The sequence below is a fragment of the Carcharhinus amblyrhynchos genome, chromosome 25 (assembly GCF_965287045.1).
Source record: "Carcharhinus amblyrhynchos chromosome 25, sCarAmb.v2.hapA, whole genome shotgun sequence".
NCBI lineage: Eukaryota > Metazoa > Chordata > Chondrichthyes > Carcharhiniformes > Carcharhinidae > Carcharhinus > Carcharhinus amblyrhynchos.
Window position 1 is genome coordinate 1855204 of NC_137348.1, and position 20658 is coordinate 1875861.

The window sequence follows — 20658 nt, forward strand, 5'->3', positions numbered from 1 at the left end:
GTACCCCAGTGAGAGTCAGTGTGTGTGGGACCCGTACCCCAGTGAGAGTCAGTGTGTGTGGGACCCATACCCCGGTGAGAGTCAGTGTGTGTGGGACCCGTACCCCAGTGAGAGTCAGTGTGTGTGTGGGACCCGTACCCCAGTGAGAGTCAGTGTGTGTGGGAACCGTACCCCAGTGAGAGTCAGTGTGTGTGGGACCCGTACCCCAGTGAGAGTCAGTGTGTGTGGGACCCGTACCCCAGTGAGAGTCAGTGTGTGTGGGACCCGTACCCCAGTGAGAGTCAGTGTGTGTGGGACCCGTACCCCAGTGAGAGTCAGTGTGTGTGTGGGACCCGTACCCCAGTGAGAGTCAGTGTGTGTGGGAACTGTACCCCAGTGAGAGTCAGTGTGTGTGGGACCCGTACCCCAGTGAGAGTCAGTGTGTGTGGGACCCGTACCCCAGTGAGAGTCAGTGTGTGTGGGACCCGTACCCCAGTAAGAGTCAGTGTGTGTGGGACCCGTACCCCAGTGAGAGTCAGTGTGTGTGGGAGCCGTACCCCAGTAAGAGTCAGTGTGTGTGGGACCCGTACCCCAGTGAGAGTCAGTGTGTGTGGGACCCGCACCCCAGTGAGAGTCAGTGTGTGGGACCCGTACCCCAGTGAGAGTCAGTGTGTGTGGTACCCATACCCCAGTGGGAGTCAGTGTGTGTGGGACCCGTACCCCAGTGAGAGTCAGTGTGTGTGGGACCCGTACCCCAGTGAGAGTCAGTGTGTGTGGGACCCGTACCCCAGTGAGAGTCAGTGTGCGTGGGACCTGTCCCCCAGTGAGAGTCAGTGTGTGGGAACCCATACCCCAGTGACAGTCAGTGTGTGGGAACCCATACCCCAATGAGAGTCAGTGTGTGGGAGCTTTACTAAAGTGAGGCCAACTGAAGGATGGAAATTGAGGGTTTATGTGAAATGCTTTTTACAATTTCACCCATTGGTTGAGGTGTATTTAAACATATTGCTGAGTTTGCTTTAGTTGCAGTGGGGAAGGATTTAAAGGATCTCATTCCTCCCCAGGTGGTGGGCATTGCAAATATCAGTCTGAGTACCTCAGTGTCAGCTACTCCACCTTTCTCTGCTCCTGTTGCCATTTCTGTTTCTGCTCCTGATCTCAATGTGCTCTGGCTGCCTCCAGTCTCTGAGACATCACCAGCCTCAGGGAGTTCACCCCATCACCAGCTTCTGCACCAAGTGCCTAGCCAGAAGCAGACAGCGATAAAACATAGTGAGGCAGCAGTGGGGGGGGGGGGAGTGCTCTGAGCACAGGGGTGGAGGGGGGCAGGGAGCAGGCGGGCTCTGTGAGGTCCCCAGGCTGTGCAGAGAGATATTGAAAGCACATTCCCAGTGAAGCGTACCTGAAGCAGTAAGGAGCTCTGAGGGGGTTTCATTCCTGCCAGCTTTACAGAGTTCCCCACAGCATCCCTGACTGGTCAATGGCTGATGGGCCAGCTTCCTACAGAAGTCAAAGTGCAACCTCTACAGCTGTTACCCTGCACCCCCCCACCCCTCATCCAGTGGGGCCAGTTTTGGTCTCTTCATTTAACGAAGGATGTGGTGGTATCAGAGGCAGTTCAGAGGAGGTTCACCAGGTTGATTCCGGGGACGAATGGGTTGACGTACGAGGAGTGATTAAACAGTTTGGGTTTGTACCCGCTGGAGTTTAGAAGGATAAGAGGGGATCTGATCGAGGGACATAAAATTCTAAAAGGGATTGATAGAGTAAATGTAGATCAAATGTTTCCACTTGTAGAGCAACCGAGAACAAGAGGTCACAGGGATAGGTTGAGAGGCAGTAGATTTAAAACTGAGATAAGGAGGAATTATTCTCACGGGGGGGGGTGAATCTGTGGAAGTCACTGCCCCATCGCGCGGTGGAGTCTGAATCATTGAATAGTTTCCAGAAGGAGATGGATATATTTCTAAAAGGGATAAGGGGATTTGGGGAACAGGTGGGGAGATGGATTCAGACCAGGGAGAGATCAGCCATCATCTGATTGGATGGCGGAGCAGACTCGAAGGACTGGATTTACCAACTTCTCCTAATTCCAATGTTCCTGAGTTCCTGTGGACACGCCACAACACACATGTAGAGTCAGTGACTTTCTGTAGAACATTGAAAATATATATGAAAGGTTCACTAGAACGATCCCAGAACGGAGAGTTTATATCTAAGCAGAAAGGCTGAACAGGCTGCAGCTTTTCCGTAAAATAGGAATGTTGAGGGCGATCAGTCCGAGTCTTTAAAACGATCAGTGATTTTCAACAGAGTGCGACACAAAGTCAACATTTCCATTTGTGGCGGCAGCTGGAACTCGGGGCTATCAATGTGGGACACTCACTAATCCATCCAATGGGGAATTCAGGAGAAACACCCTGAGATCAAACAGAATGTGGGACTCACTCTACCAGAGAGTGGGGAGAATGTGGGACTCGCTCCCACAGGGAGTGGGGGAGAATGTGGGACTCGCTCCCACAGGGAGTGGGGGAGAATGTGGGACTCACTCCCACAGGGAGTGGGGGAGAATGTGGGACTCACTCCCACAGGGAGTGGTTGAGGTATTTCAGGGGGAAGTTGGATAAATGCACGAGGAGGAAAGGAATAGATTGATAGAGTGATAGGGTGAGAGGAAGAGAGACTGGGAGGAAGCACACGAGGATCTGAAACACCATCACAGAGCAGATGGGCCGAACGGCCTGTTTGTGTTGTAAATGTTTGTAATTAGATTCATCCATTCCGGGAAGTCAGGAATATATGTTTCATTGGCCAAACCCCCCCTCACCTCCTCACACCGTCACCCACCCAATCCCAAAACCCCTCATTCTTCACCCCAGGCCCAAAGAGTTTCCCTTACACCCCCCTCACCCCAATCCCACACCCCTACCCAACCTGTTACCTCCAGAATGAAGAACATCCTAGGCAGTGTTAGGGAGGAGGTTGTGCTCAATCCTGCTGTCTGCACCACCGACCCCCACCCCCCCCGGCTCTCTGCTCCCTGCTCTCTCCTCTCCACTCCCTGCCCCCTCGCTGTCTGCCGCCGCCCTCTGCCCCCTGCTCTCTGCCCTTTCGCTCTCTGCCCCCCGCTCTCTGCTTGATTCCCCCCCTCCCGCATGACCTTTGTCCTCCCTGTTCAGTCGTGTTGCTCCAGCAAAGGAGCCTGGAATCTCCCGAGGATCCCGGAACCGTGGTTGGTGGAATGTGTTTAATTTCAAATTGGCTTCCTCTGGTGTTCACTGTCAGAGACCCTCTGGGTTAAAGGTCATGTCAGTGGGAAAGTTCAACTGAAACTGCATAGAAAGCTGAACACAGCTCACTGGGAGGGGGGTCTGGGAGAGAGGGTGAGGGAGTGGAGGAATGGGAGGGTAGGGCAGAGAGTGGGGTTGGGGGTTAGGAGTTGGAGGAGTGGGGGAGAGGGGACTGGGGGTGGAGGAGAGCGTGGGGGGAGGTGTTGGGGGGATAGGGGGGTTGGGGAATAGAGGGGTGGTGGGATAGGGGGTGCGGGTGAGAGGAGGTGGGGGAGAGAGGGGATTGGGGGAGATGGGGATGAGGGTTGGGGAAGAGAGGATGGGGAGAGGGGGTTGGGGGATAGGGAGTGGGGGGATGGATGGAGATTTCGGGACTGAATGTAGATTGAGAGTGACATCATTGAGGATTCATGTTACTAATGGTCAATACTGATAGCAAGCTATCCAATTGGAACGCTTTAATACCCCACTCATCCAATGGGAATCTGGTCCTCAATTGTGTTACCAAGGCAACAAAGAGTGAAAATGGAGCTGAGGGGCAAACATCTGTTTGGAGGGGATGGGAGTTATTGAGGAAATAATGAGGAGGGGTTGAAGGAGGGAGAGGCGGGGGTGAGGGAGAGGTGGGGGGTGAGGGAGAGGCAGGGTGGTATGGGGAGAGGCAGAGGTGGGGGAATGAGGGTCAGGCTGGCGGTGAGGGAGAGGTGAGGAGGTGAGGGAGAGGTGGGGCGGTGAGGGACAGGCAGGGGATAAGAGAGAGGTGAGGGGGCGAGGAGAGGCGGGGGGACGAGAGTCAGGCTGGAGGTGAGTGAGAGGCGGGGGTGAGGGAAAGGCAGAGGTGAGGGAGAGGCAGAGTGAGGCGGAGTGAGGGAGAGTGAGGGGAGAGGCGGGGATGAGGGAGAGGACGGGGGGTGAGGGGAATGGGTTTGCTTTGTTGAACCCATTGGAGTTTATAATGAAACTCCCTCTCCAGCCAATCACAATCCATGTTAAAGGAGCAGAAAGGAAAGGGTTAAACATTCGGTAACTGAGGGGATTGAGAAATATAACCCCACTGGGAAAATCATAACCTCGAGGGTCTCCTCATAGAGCTAGAATGAGAGAGTGTGAGCGTGAGAGAGTGTGAGCGTGAGAGAGTGTGAGCGCGAGAGAGTGTGAGCGCGAGAGAGTGTGAGCGCGAGAGAGTGTGAGCGCGAGAGAGTGTGAGCGCGAGAGAGTGTGAGCGCGAGAGAGTGTGAGCGCGAGAGAGTGTGAGCGCGAGAGAGTGTGAGCGCGAGAGAGTGTGAGCGCGAGAGAGTGTGAGCGCGCGAGAGTGTGAGCGCACGAGAGAGAGTGAGCGCGAGAGAGAGAGTGAGCGCGAGAGAGAGTGAGCGCACGAGAGAGTGAGCGCGCGAGAGTGTGAGCGCGCGAGAGTGTGAGCGCGAGAGAGAGTGAGCGCGAGAGAGTGTGAGCGCGCGAGAGCGCGAGAGAGAGTGAGCGCGAGAGAGAGTGAGCGCGAGAGAGAGTGAGCGCGAGAGAGTGTGAGCGCGAGAGAGAGTGAGCGCGAGAGAGTGTGAGCGCGAGAGAGTGTGAGCGCGAGAGAGTGTGAGCGCGAGAGAGTGTGAGCGCGAGAGAGTGTGAGCGCGAGAGAGTGTGAGCGCGAGAGAGTGTGAGCGCGAGAGAGTGTGAGCGCGAGAGAGTGTGAGCGCGAGAGAGTGTGAGCGCGAGAGAGTGTGAGCGCGAGAGAGTGTGAGCGCGAGAGAGTGTGAGCGCGAGAGAGAGTGAGCGCGAGAGAGTGTGAGCGCGAGAGAGAGTGAGCGCGAGAGAGTGTGAGCGCGCAAGAGCAAATGGGTGGGTGCGAGAGCGAGTGTGCCGGTGGGTGCAAGTGTGCGGGTGCGAGAGCGAAACAGAGAGAGAGCGAGTGGTTGGTGCGAGAGCGAGTGGGTGGGTGCGAGAGTGAGAGTGTAAAGGAGGTTTGAATTGTTGCTATTCTCTCTCCGCGATCAGCTCTCCTACACAGACGCAGATAGTAATCCGGTCGGAGTGGTACAGATGACCTTCCTGAGGTTGCTCAGTGCCTCTGCCCATCAGAATCTCACCTACAATTGTCACCAAACTGTGGGCTGGTATGACTCAAGTACCGACAGTTACGACAAAGCGATCCGTTTCCTGGGCTCCAATGATGAGGAAATGTCTTACGATAACAATCCTTACATCCAGGCGATTATGGACAAATGTGCAGTAAGTGCAAACTCTTCCAGCTCTGGGCTTTCTCCATTTTCTCAATGTTAATCTCTGGTGTTCGTGGGACACAGTGTGTCTGCATGTTAAAAAAATAAATTATTTATTAGTGTCACAAGTAGTCTTACATTAACACTGCAATGAAGTTACTGTGAAAATCCCTTAATCGCCACACTCCGGCACCCGTTCAGGTACACTGGAGAATTTAGCACGGCCAATCCACCCTAATCAGTAGCTCATTTAGTGGGAGGAAACCGGAGCACCCAGAGGAAACCCACACAGACCGTGTGATCTCTGTGTGCCAGTCTGTGCCACCGTTCCAGCCTCTGCGCCACTGTGATGGTCTCTGTGCCAGCTGCTGTGCCATCATGCCGGGCTCTGTAGCACCGTGCATGTTACAGAGCACTTGGCATCTACAAAATCCCAGCCGGAACTACAATTGGCTCATGGATATAAAAGAGGAGCATTCAGCCCCCTCCCCGTACCCATCCCCCTCCCTGCGCCCAACCCCAACCCTCCCCACCCCCCCCACCATGCCCAACCTCCTCCCCACGCCCAACCCTGTGCCCACACCCCTCCCCATGCCCATTCTCCTCCCCACATGCACTTCCATCCCCGCACCCAACCCCAACCCTCCCCACCTCCTCCGCTGCACCCACCTCCCATCCCTGCACCCACATCCCCTCCCCCCATCCCCACTCCCCTTCCCATGTCCAACCCTCCCCACCCACTCCCTGCGCCCACCCTCCTCCCCGCCCACCCTCCTCCCCGTGCCCTTGTGCCCCTTCCCTGCACCTGTCCTCTCTTCAACTGAGCTGAAACAGTTTGAAGTTTCTGTCTCTTGCCCTATGTTAAAGTTTCTCACTGTGCGAATACCCTCAATCCTCAACACATAGAGGAATGTCTGAGTTCACGATGATTGATAAAGTCACAACGGGCAGTAAGAGGTCACTCTCAGATTGTGCTAATGTTACATTGTGTTTGCTCTGAGCTGAAATCATCTCACTTTATCCTCAAAATTGGACCAGATTTTCTGGAATTCTCCAATCACATCACCTCAACACAGCTGCCTGCGAGAACGGAGAATTTGGCACTCAGTCAAAGCTTCATTCACTGCAGCAGGACTGGAGAATCCCAGCCGCAGGTGAAGTTGGAGAATCCCAGCCATGAGGGAGCTCGGAGCATCTCAGTCTCAATCTCAAGTTATTTTTTCCAGGGATTTTCTCCAATTTCTGCTCCAGCTTACTAAGTCTGAGGAACATAGAATAGATGGCCCATCATGTCTGTACAGTAAAAAGTCTGACAACACCAGGTTTTAGTCCAACCGATTTATTTGATAGTAAACTCAAGCTTTCGAGGGGACTCCCTCTTCGTCAGGTGAATCAGAGGGAGTCCCCTCAAAAGCTTGTGAGTTTACTATCAAATAAATCGGTTGGACTAAAATCTGGAGTTGTCAGACTTTTTACTGTGTTTACCCCAGTCCAACGCCGGCACATCCACACCATCATGTCTGTGCCAGCTCTTTGGGAGAGTAAATCTTCTTAGATTTGGTCCACCCCAGGCTCAGAGACTGTTTTCTAACTTCCCCATTCTCTCTTTCTTTCAACAGACAAGGAAAGGCTATCAGAAAACGATATTACAGATCAACACTCCCAAAGTGGAACAACTTCCCTTCATCGACATTATGTTCAATGACTTTGGAGAGTCAGGCCAGAAGTTTGGCTTTGAAATTGGACCTGTCTGTTTCGTGGGATAAAAACCATCGTAATCTTCAGAGAGAGAAAAAACTGTTTAAACACACACGTACACAGACACAGACACACAGAGACATAGACACACACACACACACATACACACACACACAGAGGAAGAATGAGAGAACCTGCAGAAAACAACGCTGTAACCTCAATGAGCGAGTTGACAGACTGGAGAATTGAAGCTGGTTTCTTAACCTTTCACCCCTTGATAAGAAAACTGTAGCTGGAAATGAACACAGGAACTCCAGGATTTAACACGGTGAAGGATGAGTCCAGCTCGAGGCTGTTACACTGCCCCCACTTCCCCCCCACCCCTGCACCCAAAGTTAGGTGAAGTCTTCAACAGCAAAAGGAATCTTTCCATTCCAGCAGCCCTGAGCAGTCAGTCTCACACAGAGAACTCGGGTTCGTGTTTCAGAGTCAATCTATCCCAGAGCTGTCCCTCCCATTGTCAACAAACAGCCCCCTCTCTCCCTCTAAACAGACTGAACCTCCCTCCCTCTCCCTCTCTCTCTCTCTGTGCCCTCCTGCAATATTTCCTGCTCTTATTTCACATTCATAGGTTTTTTAAATCTCCTCAAATAAATGTTTTGAATTGAAATCCTTCCTCAGAAATGGTGCTGACAATTTATTATTTCTTTTTAAATCAAATTTTTGTACGTTTGTAAGTAAATATTTTATTGTATAATATTTGAATTCTCCCTGCAGCTTCTGCCATTGGACTCAATGCATGTGACTGTTAAAATGTACAAGGAAAACCCGTCATTTTTACCTGATGTGCAAAAATATATATATAAATATATAGAAATGTGTTATCTCAGATTAATAAACCTGCTTTGCTGCATTATCGAAAGCACACGGCTCTATAACACATACTTTGCTGCCTCCTGCTACAGTTTCCATAGTTTGAGCTTATTCCGCATGTTAAGGTTTCTGTAGAAACTCGTTCTAGAACGTGGGCCACACTTTGTTTCATGAAATCATCTTCGTTCTAAAGTCATGGTGTTCTGGAGGGAACAAGAGGAGAGAAAGGGTTCACAAACTCTCCAAAAGCCTTGACTTTTGCATCACTTAGCAGTCACACCTTGGCCACGTGTCTGAAGATTAACCAGGAAACTCTATGCAATGAGGAGACCAAATGTTTTCGGAAGATTAGGTGCTATTTAAACGTCTTGCCTGTGGTGCTATTTTGTCTGATTATTGGTGTTGATTTGATTTACAAGGCATGGCAGAATTCCCTGGAATCTTGTCCCAAGGATTGAAGCTTCCTAAGGTACCACTGAATTCCAGCTCCATCCACCTTTTGCATCCTGGTTCCTATTCAGATAATCAGACAATTATTCTTTTGAAACACAGGAAAATCTCCTTCAATGTGACCTCGCTCCCCTCCCCCTGTGTAAAGTGTGTATTATTTTAGATTTCCATTTTCAGAATGAGTTGTTACAGGCGCAGGAAGTTTGGAACAGTTATTGCCAATAAACAAGGGGATGTTGTGGTGCTAATTTATGTCTTGGATAGAAACATAAGCCCAGATCTTACTCTTTTGGTTGGGTAAGTTTTCCCTGAACATTGGGGAACAGCTGTACGGAGTCCTCCTGTTCCCACTTCCTCCCCAACTCTTTCTTTTGTTGTGCCTTAATTTGCTGCAGTGAGATTGTTCGCCCCACATCTCACTGCTCCTCCCAAGCACTTACCATTCCATTACTCTGCTTATTTTATCCATCATTTCCATTCTCCTCACACCCCGCCCTCACTGCTGCCTCCCTTACTGAGTAGCTCCTCTCTCAATTCCTTTCTCTGCTTCCATTGCATCTTATACCCTTTCTCACTCTTATTTCTTTCATGATTACATTCTCTCTTTCCATCTCCCTCTCATTTCCCAGCTCTCACTGCCTAGTTTTTTTCTCTGTCCCATATTCTCACACACATTCTCTCTCTCACAATCTCTCATTCACACACACACACTCACTGCCAATCTCACACAATCTCATTCACATTCTCACACACATACTCTCTCTTCCTCACTGACTGCCACTCTCACACAATCTGTCATTCAGACCCGCACGCTGTCTGCCAATTTCTCTCATTCACACACTCACATCCTCTCACATGCACAGTCTCCCCTTTCTGCCACTGTTTCCTGCGCTTAACTATCACTCTCTCTCTTCATTGCTCTCTAAACCACTAGTGCCTTTGCATTAAGACTTTTGTAATTTTATTTTTCTTAAGAAACATGTGACTTGAACATAAAATGTTGTTAATGATGAACTGTTGGAGGGTTTTTTGGTACTTTTCTATTGGCTCTGAATCTTTCAGATCGTTAAACTGTCATGTGACATATTGTAAATGTTTGAGATCCGAATAAACTTGTTCATGAAACTAAGAATTCTTTCCTGTCCATTCACAACTCTACAAGTTACTTGAACCAATGAGGAGCCCAAATGTACATGAGCACCGAGACCCACCTTGGAATCGTAAGGCTGGAATAAAGACTCACAAATGTGGACACATTTTTGGAAGAGGAACGAAAGAAAAGGGAGTGAAATGGACATGAGCACAGAGGAGTTGGGTAACAATTGGATTATTCAGGAGGGGTGTAACTTTACCCACCTCTGCCCCACTCTCATTCAGTCCACTGCTGAAGTTCTCACTCTGGCTTTTCGCTGACTTGTCTATTCCAATGAGATATTAGTTGATGGCTCTCTCTGTCCTCTCCTGCAGCTGTAAAGATCCCCCTGTATTATTTTGGAGAGTGGGAAGACTTCCCCAAGGCCCTGGGGCTCTCCAACTGCTCTCCCACATTTTACCCTCTGGAAACCTGAGGTCATGCAAAAACCTTGCTGCCTGTGCTGCTAATTTGCACCAAATTCTGTTCACCAGCCCCCCCCCCACATGTTCCCCACTCCATTACCCCCTGTGCCCATTGCCTCATCGCTCTTGGTGCCCATTGCCCCATCACCTCCTGCCCCATCAGCTCTTGTGCCCGCTGCCCCATTGCTCTCCCCACAAAGCCTCAATTTTAATCCCTCCAGGGATGTATCCCTGTCTACCCCTGTAATCTCCTCCAGCCCCGACAATTCCCCAGCACTCACCATCCTGACTTGGAAATATATCGCCATTCCTTCACTGTTGCTGGGTCAAAATCCTGGAACTCCCTTCCTAACAGCACTATAGGTGTACCTACACCATATGAATTGTAGCGGGTTCAAGAAGGCAGTTCATCACCACCTGCTCAAGGAGTAATTAGAGCTGGGCAATAAATGTTGGCCTAGCCACTGACACTCACATTCTGTAAATGAATAAGATACACACTGACTCTCACTGGGGTACGGCTCCCACACACACTGACTGTCACTGGGGTACAGGTCCCACACACACTGACTCTCACTGGAGTACAGGTCCCACACACACACTGACTCTCATTGGGGTACAGGTCCCACACACACTGGCTCTCACTGGGGTACGGGTCCCACACACACTGACTCTCACTGGGGTACGGGTCCCACACACACTGACTCTCACTGGGGTACGGGTCCCACACACACTGACTCTCACTGGGGTACGGGTCCCACACACACTGACTCTCACTGGGGTACGGGTCCCACACACACTGACTCTCACTGGGGTACGGGTCCCACACACACTGACTCTCACTGGGGTACGGCTCCCACACACACTGACTCTCACTGGGGTACGGCTCCCACACACACTGACTCTCACTGGGGTACGGGTCCCACACACACTGACTCTCACTGGGGTACGGCTCCCACACACACTGACTCTCACTGGGGTACGGGTCCCATACGCACTGATTTTCATGCTACCCACCACCAGACCCATGCCAACTCATCAGCCCTTGCCTTCCCACCCACCATCCTTTATCTTCCTACCTACCATGCTGACTACACCAGTATTTGCCCAGGGCAGATCTCTGTCACTCTGCTGAAATTGCAAATTCTTCTCAAGCGTCCATTGATGAATTATCAATTTGAAACTATCCTCACTGATTGGAAACCCACTCACTGCATACAACTTCCTTTAATCCCTTTTCATAACCTTCTCATATTTCCACTTCAAAGGTTTCTATCTACATCGAGCTGTCAATCAAGCAATGAACTGACAGGCGCCACACTGTGACAATGATAGATTGTGAAATTAGTCATGTAGCACTAATCCTATTCGGATATCCCTCAGGCCTGTGTCAACAGACAGAATTAAACAGCAAAATGATTTATTTTAACATCGCAGACAGATTTTTCTAATATTTATAGAGCAGGAAATGTAAATGCCTTGATGGCTGGTCAACCCTTTAACAGTTATCCTGACAGTTCCCATGAGCTTCACCAATCAGTTAATGCATTTTTTTACACACATTCATGTCTACTTTTAGAGAACCCAAAGGACACCGACTTTATCCAATGTTATCCCAGGGCCATATTCAAAACTTCTTCAATCAGGTTCCCGACCTCTCCAGTGGTTTCAGGGTTTCTGATACTCGGTCTGAAATGTCAGGTTGAATTTTGGACATCTGGCTTTGCCAAAATCAGATCTGACAGAGGCAATGGCACATGAATGTGCACAGTGGTATCCGTGACCCGTGGATGTGCAGGCTGGAACCTGCCCATTCCCCACCCTCGCTGTGATTAGAGGCAGGATATCTGAATCTGGCACAGTTTTCACAGTAAGAAGTCTGACAACACCAGGTTAAAGTCTAACAGGTTTATTTGGTAGCACAAGCTTTCGGAGTCTCACTCTTTCTTCAGGTGAGTGAGGAGTTGTGTTCACAATTCGTCACTGACCTGATGAAGGAGCAGCGCTCCGAAAGCTCGTGTTACCAAATAAACCTGTTAGACTTTAACCTGGTGTTGTCAGACTTCTTACTGTGCCCGCCCCAGCATCTCCACATCACAATTTTCAGAGTCAGAGATAGCTCCACCTGTGCTAGTGCTGTAGGTGCTGACAATATTCTCCTGACCACAGAGAGAATAGTGACTTGTATCAACCCAAACACCTGATTAGCTAAAATAATGAGAGGAAATTTGAATCATATCTTGATGATCGCAATCTGGCAGGAGGTTCAAACCCACCTGGGCTCCTTATTAATCCATCCCATTGGCCAGGAATCTGGGAAGGTGGAAGAGACTCCAAGTAATGACTTCTTTGATTTGATTTATTATTGTTACATGTATTAGCATACAGTGAAAAGTATAGTTTCTTGCGTGCTATGCAGACAAAGCATAAAGAAGGAAAAGTAGAGAATGCAGAATGTAGTGTCACAATCATAGCTAGGGTATAGAGAAAGATGAACGTAATGCAAGGTAAGTCCATTCAAAAGTCTGACAGCAGCAGGGAAGAAGCTATTCTTGAGTTGGTTGGCACATGACCTCAGACTTATCTTTTTCCCAATGGAAGAAGATGGAAGAGAGAATGTCCGGGGTGCACGGGTCCTTAATTATGTTGGCTGCTTTGCCAGCAGCAGGAAGTGTAGACAGAGTCAATGGACGGGAGGCTGGTTTCAATGGCACCTTCTTTAAATCCTAAGATCCGTGTCAATGAACACTCCTTTACATCAGAAACTCCCTCGCACTCTTACCCAGCAACTCAGAAACCAAACATTCAGATCTGCTATCCAGTAAGAATGACCTTTCTCTCTCTGTCGCCTTGACAATCTCTATCTTCTGCATAGAATCTTCTGTCGAGACCATCAGGAAGGAATCGGGCAGAAGGCGAGCAATGATCACAGACAGCAGAGAGACAAAGACCAATCTGTACATGTTTGAAAGGATGTATTTCTGGAAGGTGAGAGGTCACTCAGGTGTGTGTTGGAATAGACAGATATACAGGCAGCAAAGGCATCGGTGAAGTTTCAAGAGCAAATGTTTCGATATGGAGTGAAACAAACCGGCGGGGGGGATGTTACAAAGGTGGAAGTGGGTGGTCTTAGATACAAACAGGAATTAGGAGCAGGAGTAGGCCACTCGGCCCATCCTGCCTACTCCGCCATTCAGGATTTGATTGTGGCTTCAATTCCTGTCTGCCCTCCCTCTCTTCCCCCTTAATCCTTTGATTCCCTTGTTAGTTAAGAACATCTCTGCCTTAAAAATATTCAGTTACCCAAGCTCCACAGCTCCCCTGGGTAGACAGTATCCACTCAGATGCTCTCAGTATCCACCCTGCCAAGACACCATAGGATCTGATATAGGGTCAATAAGATCACCCCTCATTCTTCTAAACTCCAGTGGATACATGCCCAGCCTATCCAACCTTTCCTCATAATATAACCTCCACCATCCCAGGAATCACGAGTGAATCTTCTCTGAGCTGTTCTTAACACATTTATATCTTTTCTCAAATAAAGACATCATAGTATAGTAGATGTGGTCTCACCAATGCCCTGTACAAGTACAGCAAAACATCCCAACTTTTATATTCCATTCCTCTTGCAATAAACAACGTTCCATTTGCCTTCCTGTTTACTCGCTGTATCTGCAGATAACAGTTTGGGGTTCATATACCAGGACACCCAGGTCCCTCTGGACATCGAAGTATTTAAATCTGTAATTAAACCCACTGCACCACAAAGCATTCCCACTCAAATAATATTCTGCTTTTCCATTCTTCTTGCCAAACTGAACAAGTTTGCACTTTCACACGTTATGCTCCATCTGCAAAACGTTTATCCATTCACCTCACCTGTTATGTTCCTTTGTAAACCCCTCTTCACAACTTTCTGACCTATCTTTGTGTCATTAACACAGACTGTAAATAATTGTGGTCTCAGCACTAATCTGTGTGGCACACCACTAGTTACATTGAGCCAACCTGAAAATGACCCATTTCTGCCAACACTCTGCATCCCGATAGTGAAGCTGAATGATCAGACTGATACTGAGCTCAGAGACAAGGGGGAGCTGAAGGATATGTACAGATTGCTTCAGATGGAGACACAGGGCGGGGATGAAGATCCACAGGGAGTGACACAAGGATTGGCCACGCTGACTGAGCCTCACTGTCACTAACTCAGAACAGGTAAACAGGCATTTCTGGGTGGCACAGTGGGTTAGCACTGCTACGTCACAGCGCCAGGCACCCAGGTTCAATTCCTGGCTTGGGTCACTGTCTGTGTGGAGGCTGCACATTCTCCCCATGTCTGCATGGGTTTCCTCCCACAGTCCAAAAGATGTGCTGGTTAGGGTGCTAAATTCTCCCTCAGTATACCCAAACAGGTGCTGGGGTGTGGCAGCTAGGAGATCTTCACAGTAACTTCATTGCGGTGTGAATGTAAGCCTACTTGTGAGACTAATAAAAAGGGATAGCTGCAGGGAATAGTCCCCACAGCACACTGGGCCCTGCATTCACAATGCCAAGCAGTAACACTGAGGCTTGTGTGAGAGTGAGATTGAGGGGCTGAATGGCCTCCTTCAGTTTCCATTCTCCTTGCCACAAACACCTTGAGCTTCAGGATAATACAAAGCAGGGGGCCAGAGTTAGCAATTCCTTTTCCTCTGTCTTTTTGCAGTTTGCCAGCAGCCCATGTGGTGAATTCACTGCACGGAACACTCAGTGCAGCTGCCAGGCTGGGGGAAGGCAGGCATTTGTTGGTTGTATCAGTGAAACCCCCAACCGTTCGATCACCTCAGCATTTCCACATGACTGATTAGAATCTAATGGCACAGCCGTTGCTACGGTTACCACGCGCAGTTATTTCTCCCTTGCCAGGAAAACTGATGTCGAATTAATTCATCTTCATCCTCACACCCTCAGCTCAGGCCAGGGTTTGGATGGAAAAACACCCAGACATTACAGTTAGCAGATAGAAAATCAGACTGGGATCACAGGGGATTAGCTGTCAGAGAAAACAGCCTCTGTTAACTCATTGCTGCACTCCCAATAACCTGCCACAGATTCCCAATTCCTCAGTGAGAGTCAGTGTGTGTGGGACCCGTACCCCAGTGAGAGTCAGTGTGTGTGGGACCCGTACCCCAGTGAGGGTCAGTGTGTGTGCGACCCGTACCCCAGTGAGAGTCAGTGTGTGTGGGACCCTGACCCCAGTGAGGGTCAGTGTGTGTGCGACCCGTACCCCAGTGAGGGTCAGTGTGTGTGCGACCCGTACCCCAGTGAGGGTCAGTGTGTGTGGGACCCGTACCCCAGTGAGGGTCAGTGTGTGTGGGACCCGTACCCCAGTGAGGGTCAGTGTGTGTGGGAGCCGTACCCCAGTGAGAGTCAGTGTGTGTGGGACCCGTACCCCAGTGAGTCAGTGTGTGTGGGAGCCGTACCCCAGTGAGAGTCAGTGTGTGTGGGACCCGTACCCCAGTGAGAGTCAGTGTGTGTGGTACCCGTGCCCCAGTGAGAGTCAGTGTGTGTGGGACCCGTACCCCAGTGAGAGTCAGTGTGTGTGGGACCCGTACCCCAGTGAGAGTCAGTGTGTGTGGGACCCGTACCCCAGTGAGGGTCAGTGTGTGTGGGACCCGTACCCCAGTGAGGGTCAGTGTGTGTGGGAGCCGTACCCCAGTGAGAGTCAGTGTGTGTGGGACCCGTACCCCAGTGAGTCAGTGTGTGTGGGAGCCGTACCCCAGTGAGAGTCAGTGTGTGTGGGACCCGTACCCCAGTGAGAGTCAGTGTGTGTGGTACCCGTGCCCCAGTGAGAGTCAGTGTGTGTGGGACCCGTACCCCAGTGAGAGTCAGTGTGTGTGGGACCCGTACCCCAGTGAGAGTCAGTGTGTGTGGGACCCGTACCCCAGTGAGAGTCAGTGTGTGTGGGACCCGTACCCCAGTGAGAGTCAGTGTGTGTGGGACCCGTACCCCAGTGAGAGTCAGTGTGTGTGGGACCCGTACCCCAGTGAGGGTCAATTTCTGCCTCAGAGCTGAATTGATCTCCTGCTGCCAGTCTTTTTTTTTCTAACCACCTGACTGGTATCTTTAATTCATAATATTTCAGCTGATAAATCCATTTTTAAAAACAAAATTGCAAAGGATGTGTTCAGTTTTGTCCATTCGCTGCCACTCTGAGCTTTGTGGTAACAAGTCAGTTATTTTTGGAATGATATTTGATCCAGTCAGTTCCTGTTGCTATTGAGAGACAGTCTTTCTTATTGGCTACAAAACAGATCCCAACCCTGCGTGCAAGAAATCCGCCACCACTGACCCAGAGAGAGATGCACTGCTTTGGGATCAGAGCGGGAGAGATCCACTGCAACTGGCCCATGGGGACAAGATCCCGACAATCTGGTGTCTGTGCTTCCTGGGGTACAGTGTGGCAGGAAGGTTTGCACAGACCCAACACTGAATACACTGACAGATACAGACACTGAGTGGGACTTGCATTAATGTCACACCTTGCACCCCCTCAGTGCTTTACAACCAATGAAGAGAATGTAGGAAACACAGCAGCCAATCTGTGCACAGCAAGATCCCACACACAGCAATGAGATCATGGCTAGATAACTAGTGATGTTAATCGATGGAAAACTCTTGGCTCCAGGAGACTGAAGGGGCTTCCCTGAATGGTGTCCTCTCCATCCACTCAGAGAACAGACTAGGCCTCAGTTTAATCCAAATTGGAGAATTCGGCACATTTCTTGAGGCCTCCCTTCAGTCCTCCAAGCCTGCACCAACCATGCTGCCCAATATAACTAAAATCCCCTACCCTTCTGGGGACCATATCCCTCTATTCCCATCCTATTTATGTATCTGTTAAGACACCCCTTAAAAGTTTCTATCATATCCCCTTCCACTACTTCCCCTGGCAATGAGTTCCAGGCACCCACCACCCTCTGTGTAAAAAATCTGCCTCGTACATCTCCTTTAAATCTTGCCCCTCGCACCTTAAACCTGTGCCCCCAGTAATTGACTCTTTCACCCTAGGAAAAAGCTTCTGACTATCCACTCTGTCCATGCCCCCTAAAATCTTGTAGACTTCTATCAGGTCGCCCTTCAACTTCTGTCGCTCCATTGAGAACAATCCAAGTTTCTCCAACCTCTCCTCATAGCTAATGTCCTCCATACCAGGCAACATCCTGGTAAATCTTTTCTGTACCCTCTCCAAAGCCTCCACATCCTTCTGGTAGTGTGGCGATCAGAATTGAACACTATATTCCAAGTGCAGCCTCACTAAGATTCCATAAAGCTGCAACATGACTTGCCAATTTTTAAACTCAATACCCCGGGCCGATGAAGGTAAGCATGCCGTATGCCTTCTTGACTACCTTCTCCACCTGCATTGCCGCTTTCAGTGACCTGTGTACCTGTACACCCAGATCCCTCTGCCTGTCAATACTCTTAAGGGTTCTGCCATTTACTGTATATTTCCTATCTGTATTAGACCCTCCAAAATACATTACCTCACATTTGTCCTGATTAAACTCCATCTGCCATCTCTCCGCCCAAGTCTCCAACTGATCTATATCCTGCTGTATCCTCTAATGGTCCTCATCGCTATCCGCAAATCCACCAACCTTTGTGTCGTCCGCAAACTTACTAATCAGTTACATATTTCTCCAAATCATTTATATATATTACAAACAGCAAAGGTCCCAGCACTGATCCCTGACGAACACCACTTGTCACAGCCCTCCATTCAGAAACACACCTTCCACTGCTACATTCTGTCTCTGTGACTGAGCCAGTTCTGTATCCACCTTGCCAGCTCACCTCTGATCCCATTCAGTTTCACCTTCTGCACATTACAGCTCAACACGTGGTTAAACAGCTGGTGTAGGAGGGAGGGTTTTAGATATCTGGACCATCGGGGTCTCTTCAGGAGCACATGGGACCTGTACAAGAAGGATGGGTTGCATTTAAACTGGAAGATCATAAGTATTCTGCCTGGCCAGGTCATTAACTAGTGTCATACAGAAGGATTTAAATTAGTTTGACACGGGGATGGGAACAAAGCAAAGGTGAATTAACTGAAAGGGAACCAGAGAGTTGGGCCAGTAAGACTCAGAGAAAGAGGCAGGGTGTGGTTGCTAATTAAAGAGGGTCTGGTGGACTGAAGTGCATATGGTTTCAATGCAAGAAGTGTAACAGGTAAAGCAGATGAACTTAGAGCTTGGATTAGTACTTGGAACTATGATGCAGCCACTAGAGATTTGGTTCAGGGAAGGACAGGATTGGCAGTTTAACATTCCAGGATATAGATGTTTCAGGCAGGATAGAGGAGATGCAAAAGGGGTGGGGGAGTTTCACGACTTTTTAAAGAGAATATCACAGTTGTACTGTGGGAGGGCACCTTGGAGGACTCATACAGTGTGGCAATACGGGTAGAACTCAGTAATAGGAAGAATGCAGTCACAATGTTGGGGGCTTAATATAGGCCACCCAACAACCAGTGGGAGATAGAGGAACAGATATGTAAGCAGATTTTGGCAAGAGAGTTACTGAGAGAGGCAACGGAGGAAGTTGCTGGAGCTTGAGAGAAATCTTTGTATCCTCACTGGCTACAGGGAAGGTCACAGTAAAAAGTCTGACAACACCAGGTTTTAGCCCAACCGATTTATTTGATAGTAAACGCACAAGCTTTCGGGTTAGTCCCTTCGTCAGGTGAATGGAGAGTTCTGGCCTCAGACAGAGCATATAAAGCACAGACAGTTTAGAGATTACTGATTAGAATGCAAATCTTTACACCTAACCTGCTGTTCAAGTCTTGAAGTGGCCGACAATGTGAGTGGAAGGAGCACTGATCACAGGTTAAAAAGAGATGTGTATTGTCTCCAGACAGCACAGTGAGTGAGGTTTTGCAAACCCAGGCAAGTGTTGGGGGTTACAGATAGTGCGACATGAACCCAAGATCCTGGTTGAGGCCGTCCTCATGTGTGCGGAACTTGGCTATCAGTCTCTGTTCAGCGACTCTGCGCTGTCGTGTGTCGTGAAGGCCGCCTTGGAGAATGCTTACCCGAAGGACAGAGACTGAATGCCCGTGACTTCTGAAGTGTTCACCAACAGGAAGGGAACAGTCTTGCCTGGTGATTGTCGAGCGATGTTCATTCATCCGTTGTCGTAGCGTCTGCATGGTCTCCCCAATGTACCATGCTTCAGGACATCCTTTCTTGCAACGTATCAGGTAGACAATGTTGGCCGAGTTGCAAGAGTATTTACCGTGTACCTGGTGGATGGTAAACTCACGTGTGATGATGGTATCCATGTCGATGATCCGGCATGTCTTGCGGAGGTTGCTGTGGCAGTGTTGTGTGGTGTTGTGGTCACTGTTCTCCTGAAGACTGGGTAGTTTGCTGCAAACAATGGTCTGTTTGAGGTTGTGCGGTTGTTTGAACGCAAGAAGTGGGGGTGTGGGGATGGCCCTGGCGAGATGTTCGTCATCATCGATGATATGTTGAAGACTCCGGAGAAGATGTCGTGGCTTCTCCGCTCCAGGGAAGTACTGGACGACGAAGGGTACTCTGTCCACTGTGTCCCGTGTTTGTCTTCTGAGGAGATCGGTGCGGTTTTTCGCTGTGGCACATCGGAACTGTCGATTTATGAGTCGGTCCCAGAGGACTGGAGAATAGCCAATGTTGTTCCTTTGTTTAAGAAGGGTAGCAAGAATAATCCAGGTAATTACAGGCTGGTGAGCCTTACATCAGTGGTAGGGAAATTATTGGAGAGGATTCTTCGAGACAGGATTTAGTCTCACTTGGAATTAAGTGGACATATTAGTGAGAAGCAACATGGTTTTGTGAAGGGGAGGTCGTGTCTCACGAACCTGATTCAGTTTTTCGAGGAAGTGACGAAGATGATTGATGAGGGTAGGGCAGTGGATGTTGTCTACATGAACTTCAGTAAGGCCTTTGACAAGGTCCCTCATGGCAGACTGGTACAGAAGTTGAAGTTGCTTGGGATCAGAGGTGAGCTGGCAAAATGGATATAAAACTGGCTCAGTCAAAGACAGAGGGTAGCAGTGGAAGGGTGTGTTTCTGAATGGAGGGCTGTGACAAATGGCGTTCCTCAGGGATCACTGCTGGGATCTTTGCTGTTTGTAATAGATATAAATGATTTGGAGGAAAATGTAACTGGATTGATTAGTAAGTTTGCAGATGACAAAAAGTTGGTGGATTTGCGGATAGCGATGAGGACCATCGGAAGATACAGCAGGATATAGATCAGTTGGAGACTTGGGTAGAGTGATGGCAGATGGAGGTTAATCTGGACAAATGTGAGGTAATGCATTTTGGAAGGTCTAATACAGATAGGAAATATACAGTAGTTAAGGTTATTGATTGGCAGAGGGATCTGGGTGTACAGGTACACAGGTCACTGAAAGTGGCAACACAGATGGAGGAGGTAGTCAAGAAGGCATACAGCATGCTTGCCTTCATCAGCCAGGGCACTGAGTTTAAAAATTGGCAAGCCATGTTACAGCTTTATAGAATTTTAGTTAGACTGCACTTGGAATATAGTGCTCAATTCTGGTCGCC

At 49.3% G+C, this 20658-nt stretch overlaps 1 protein-coding gene across 1 annotated transcript in view; it reads left to right on the top strand.

Moving 5' to 3' along the window:
- col5a1 (procollagen, type V, alpha 1) overlaps nucleotides 1-9623 on the top strand; it is a 268503-nt gene extending 258880 nt beyond the window's left edge. Inside the window, exons 66-67 of the mRNA XM_080212368.1 lie at nucleotides 5256-5489; nucleotides 7099-9623. Coding sequence (XP_080068494.1) covers nucleotides 5256-5489; nucleotides 7099-7245 — 381 coding nt within the window. The 3' untranslated portion in view covers nucleotides 7246-9623. The remainder of the gene's footprint in view (nucleotides 1-5255; nucleotides 5490-7098) is intronic.
- The last annotated feature ends 11035 nt before the right edge of the window (nucleotides 9624-20658 follow it).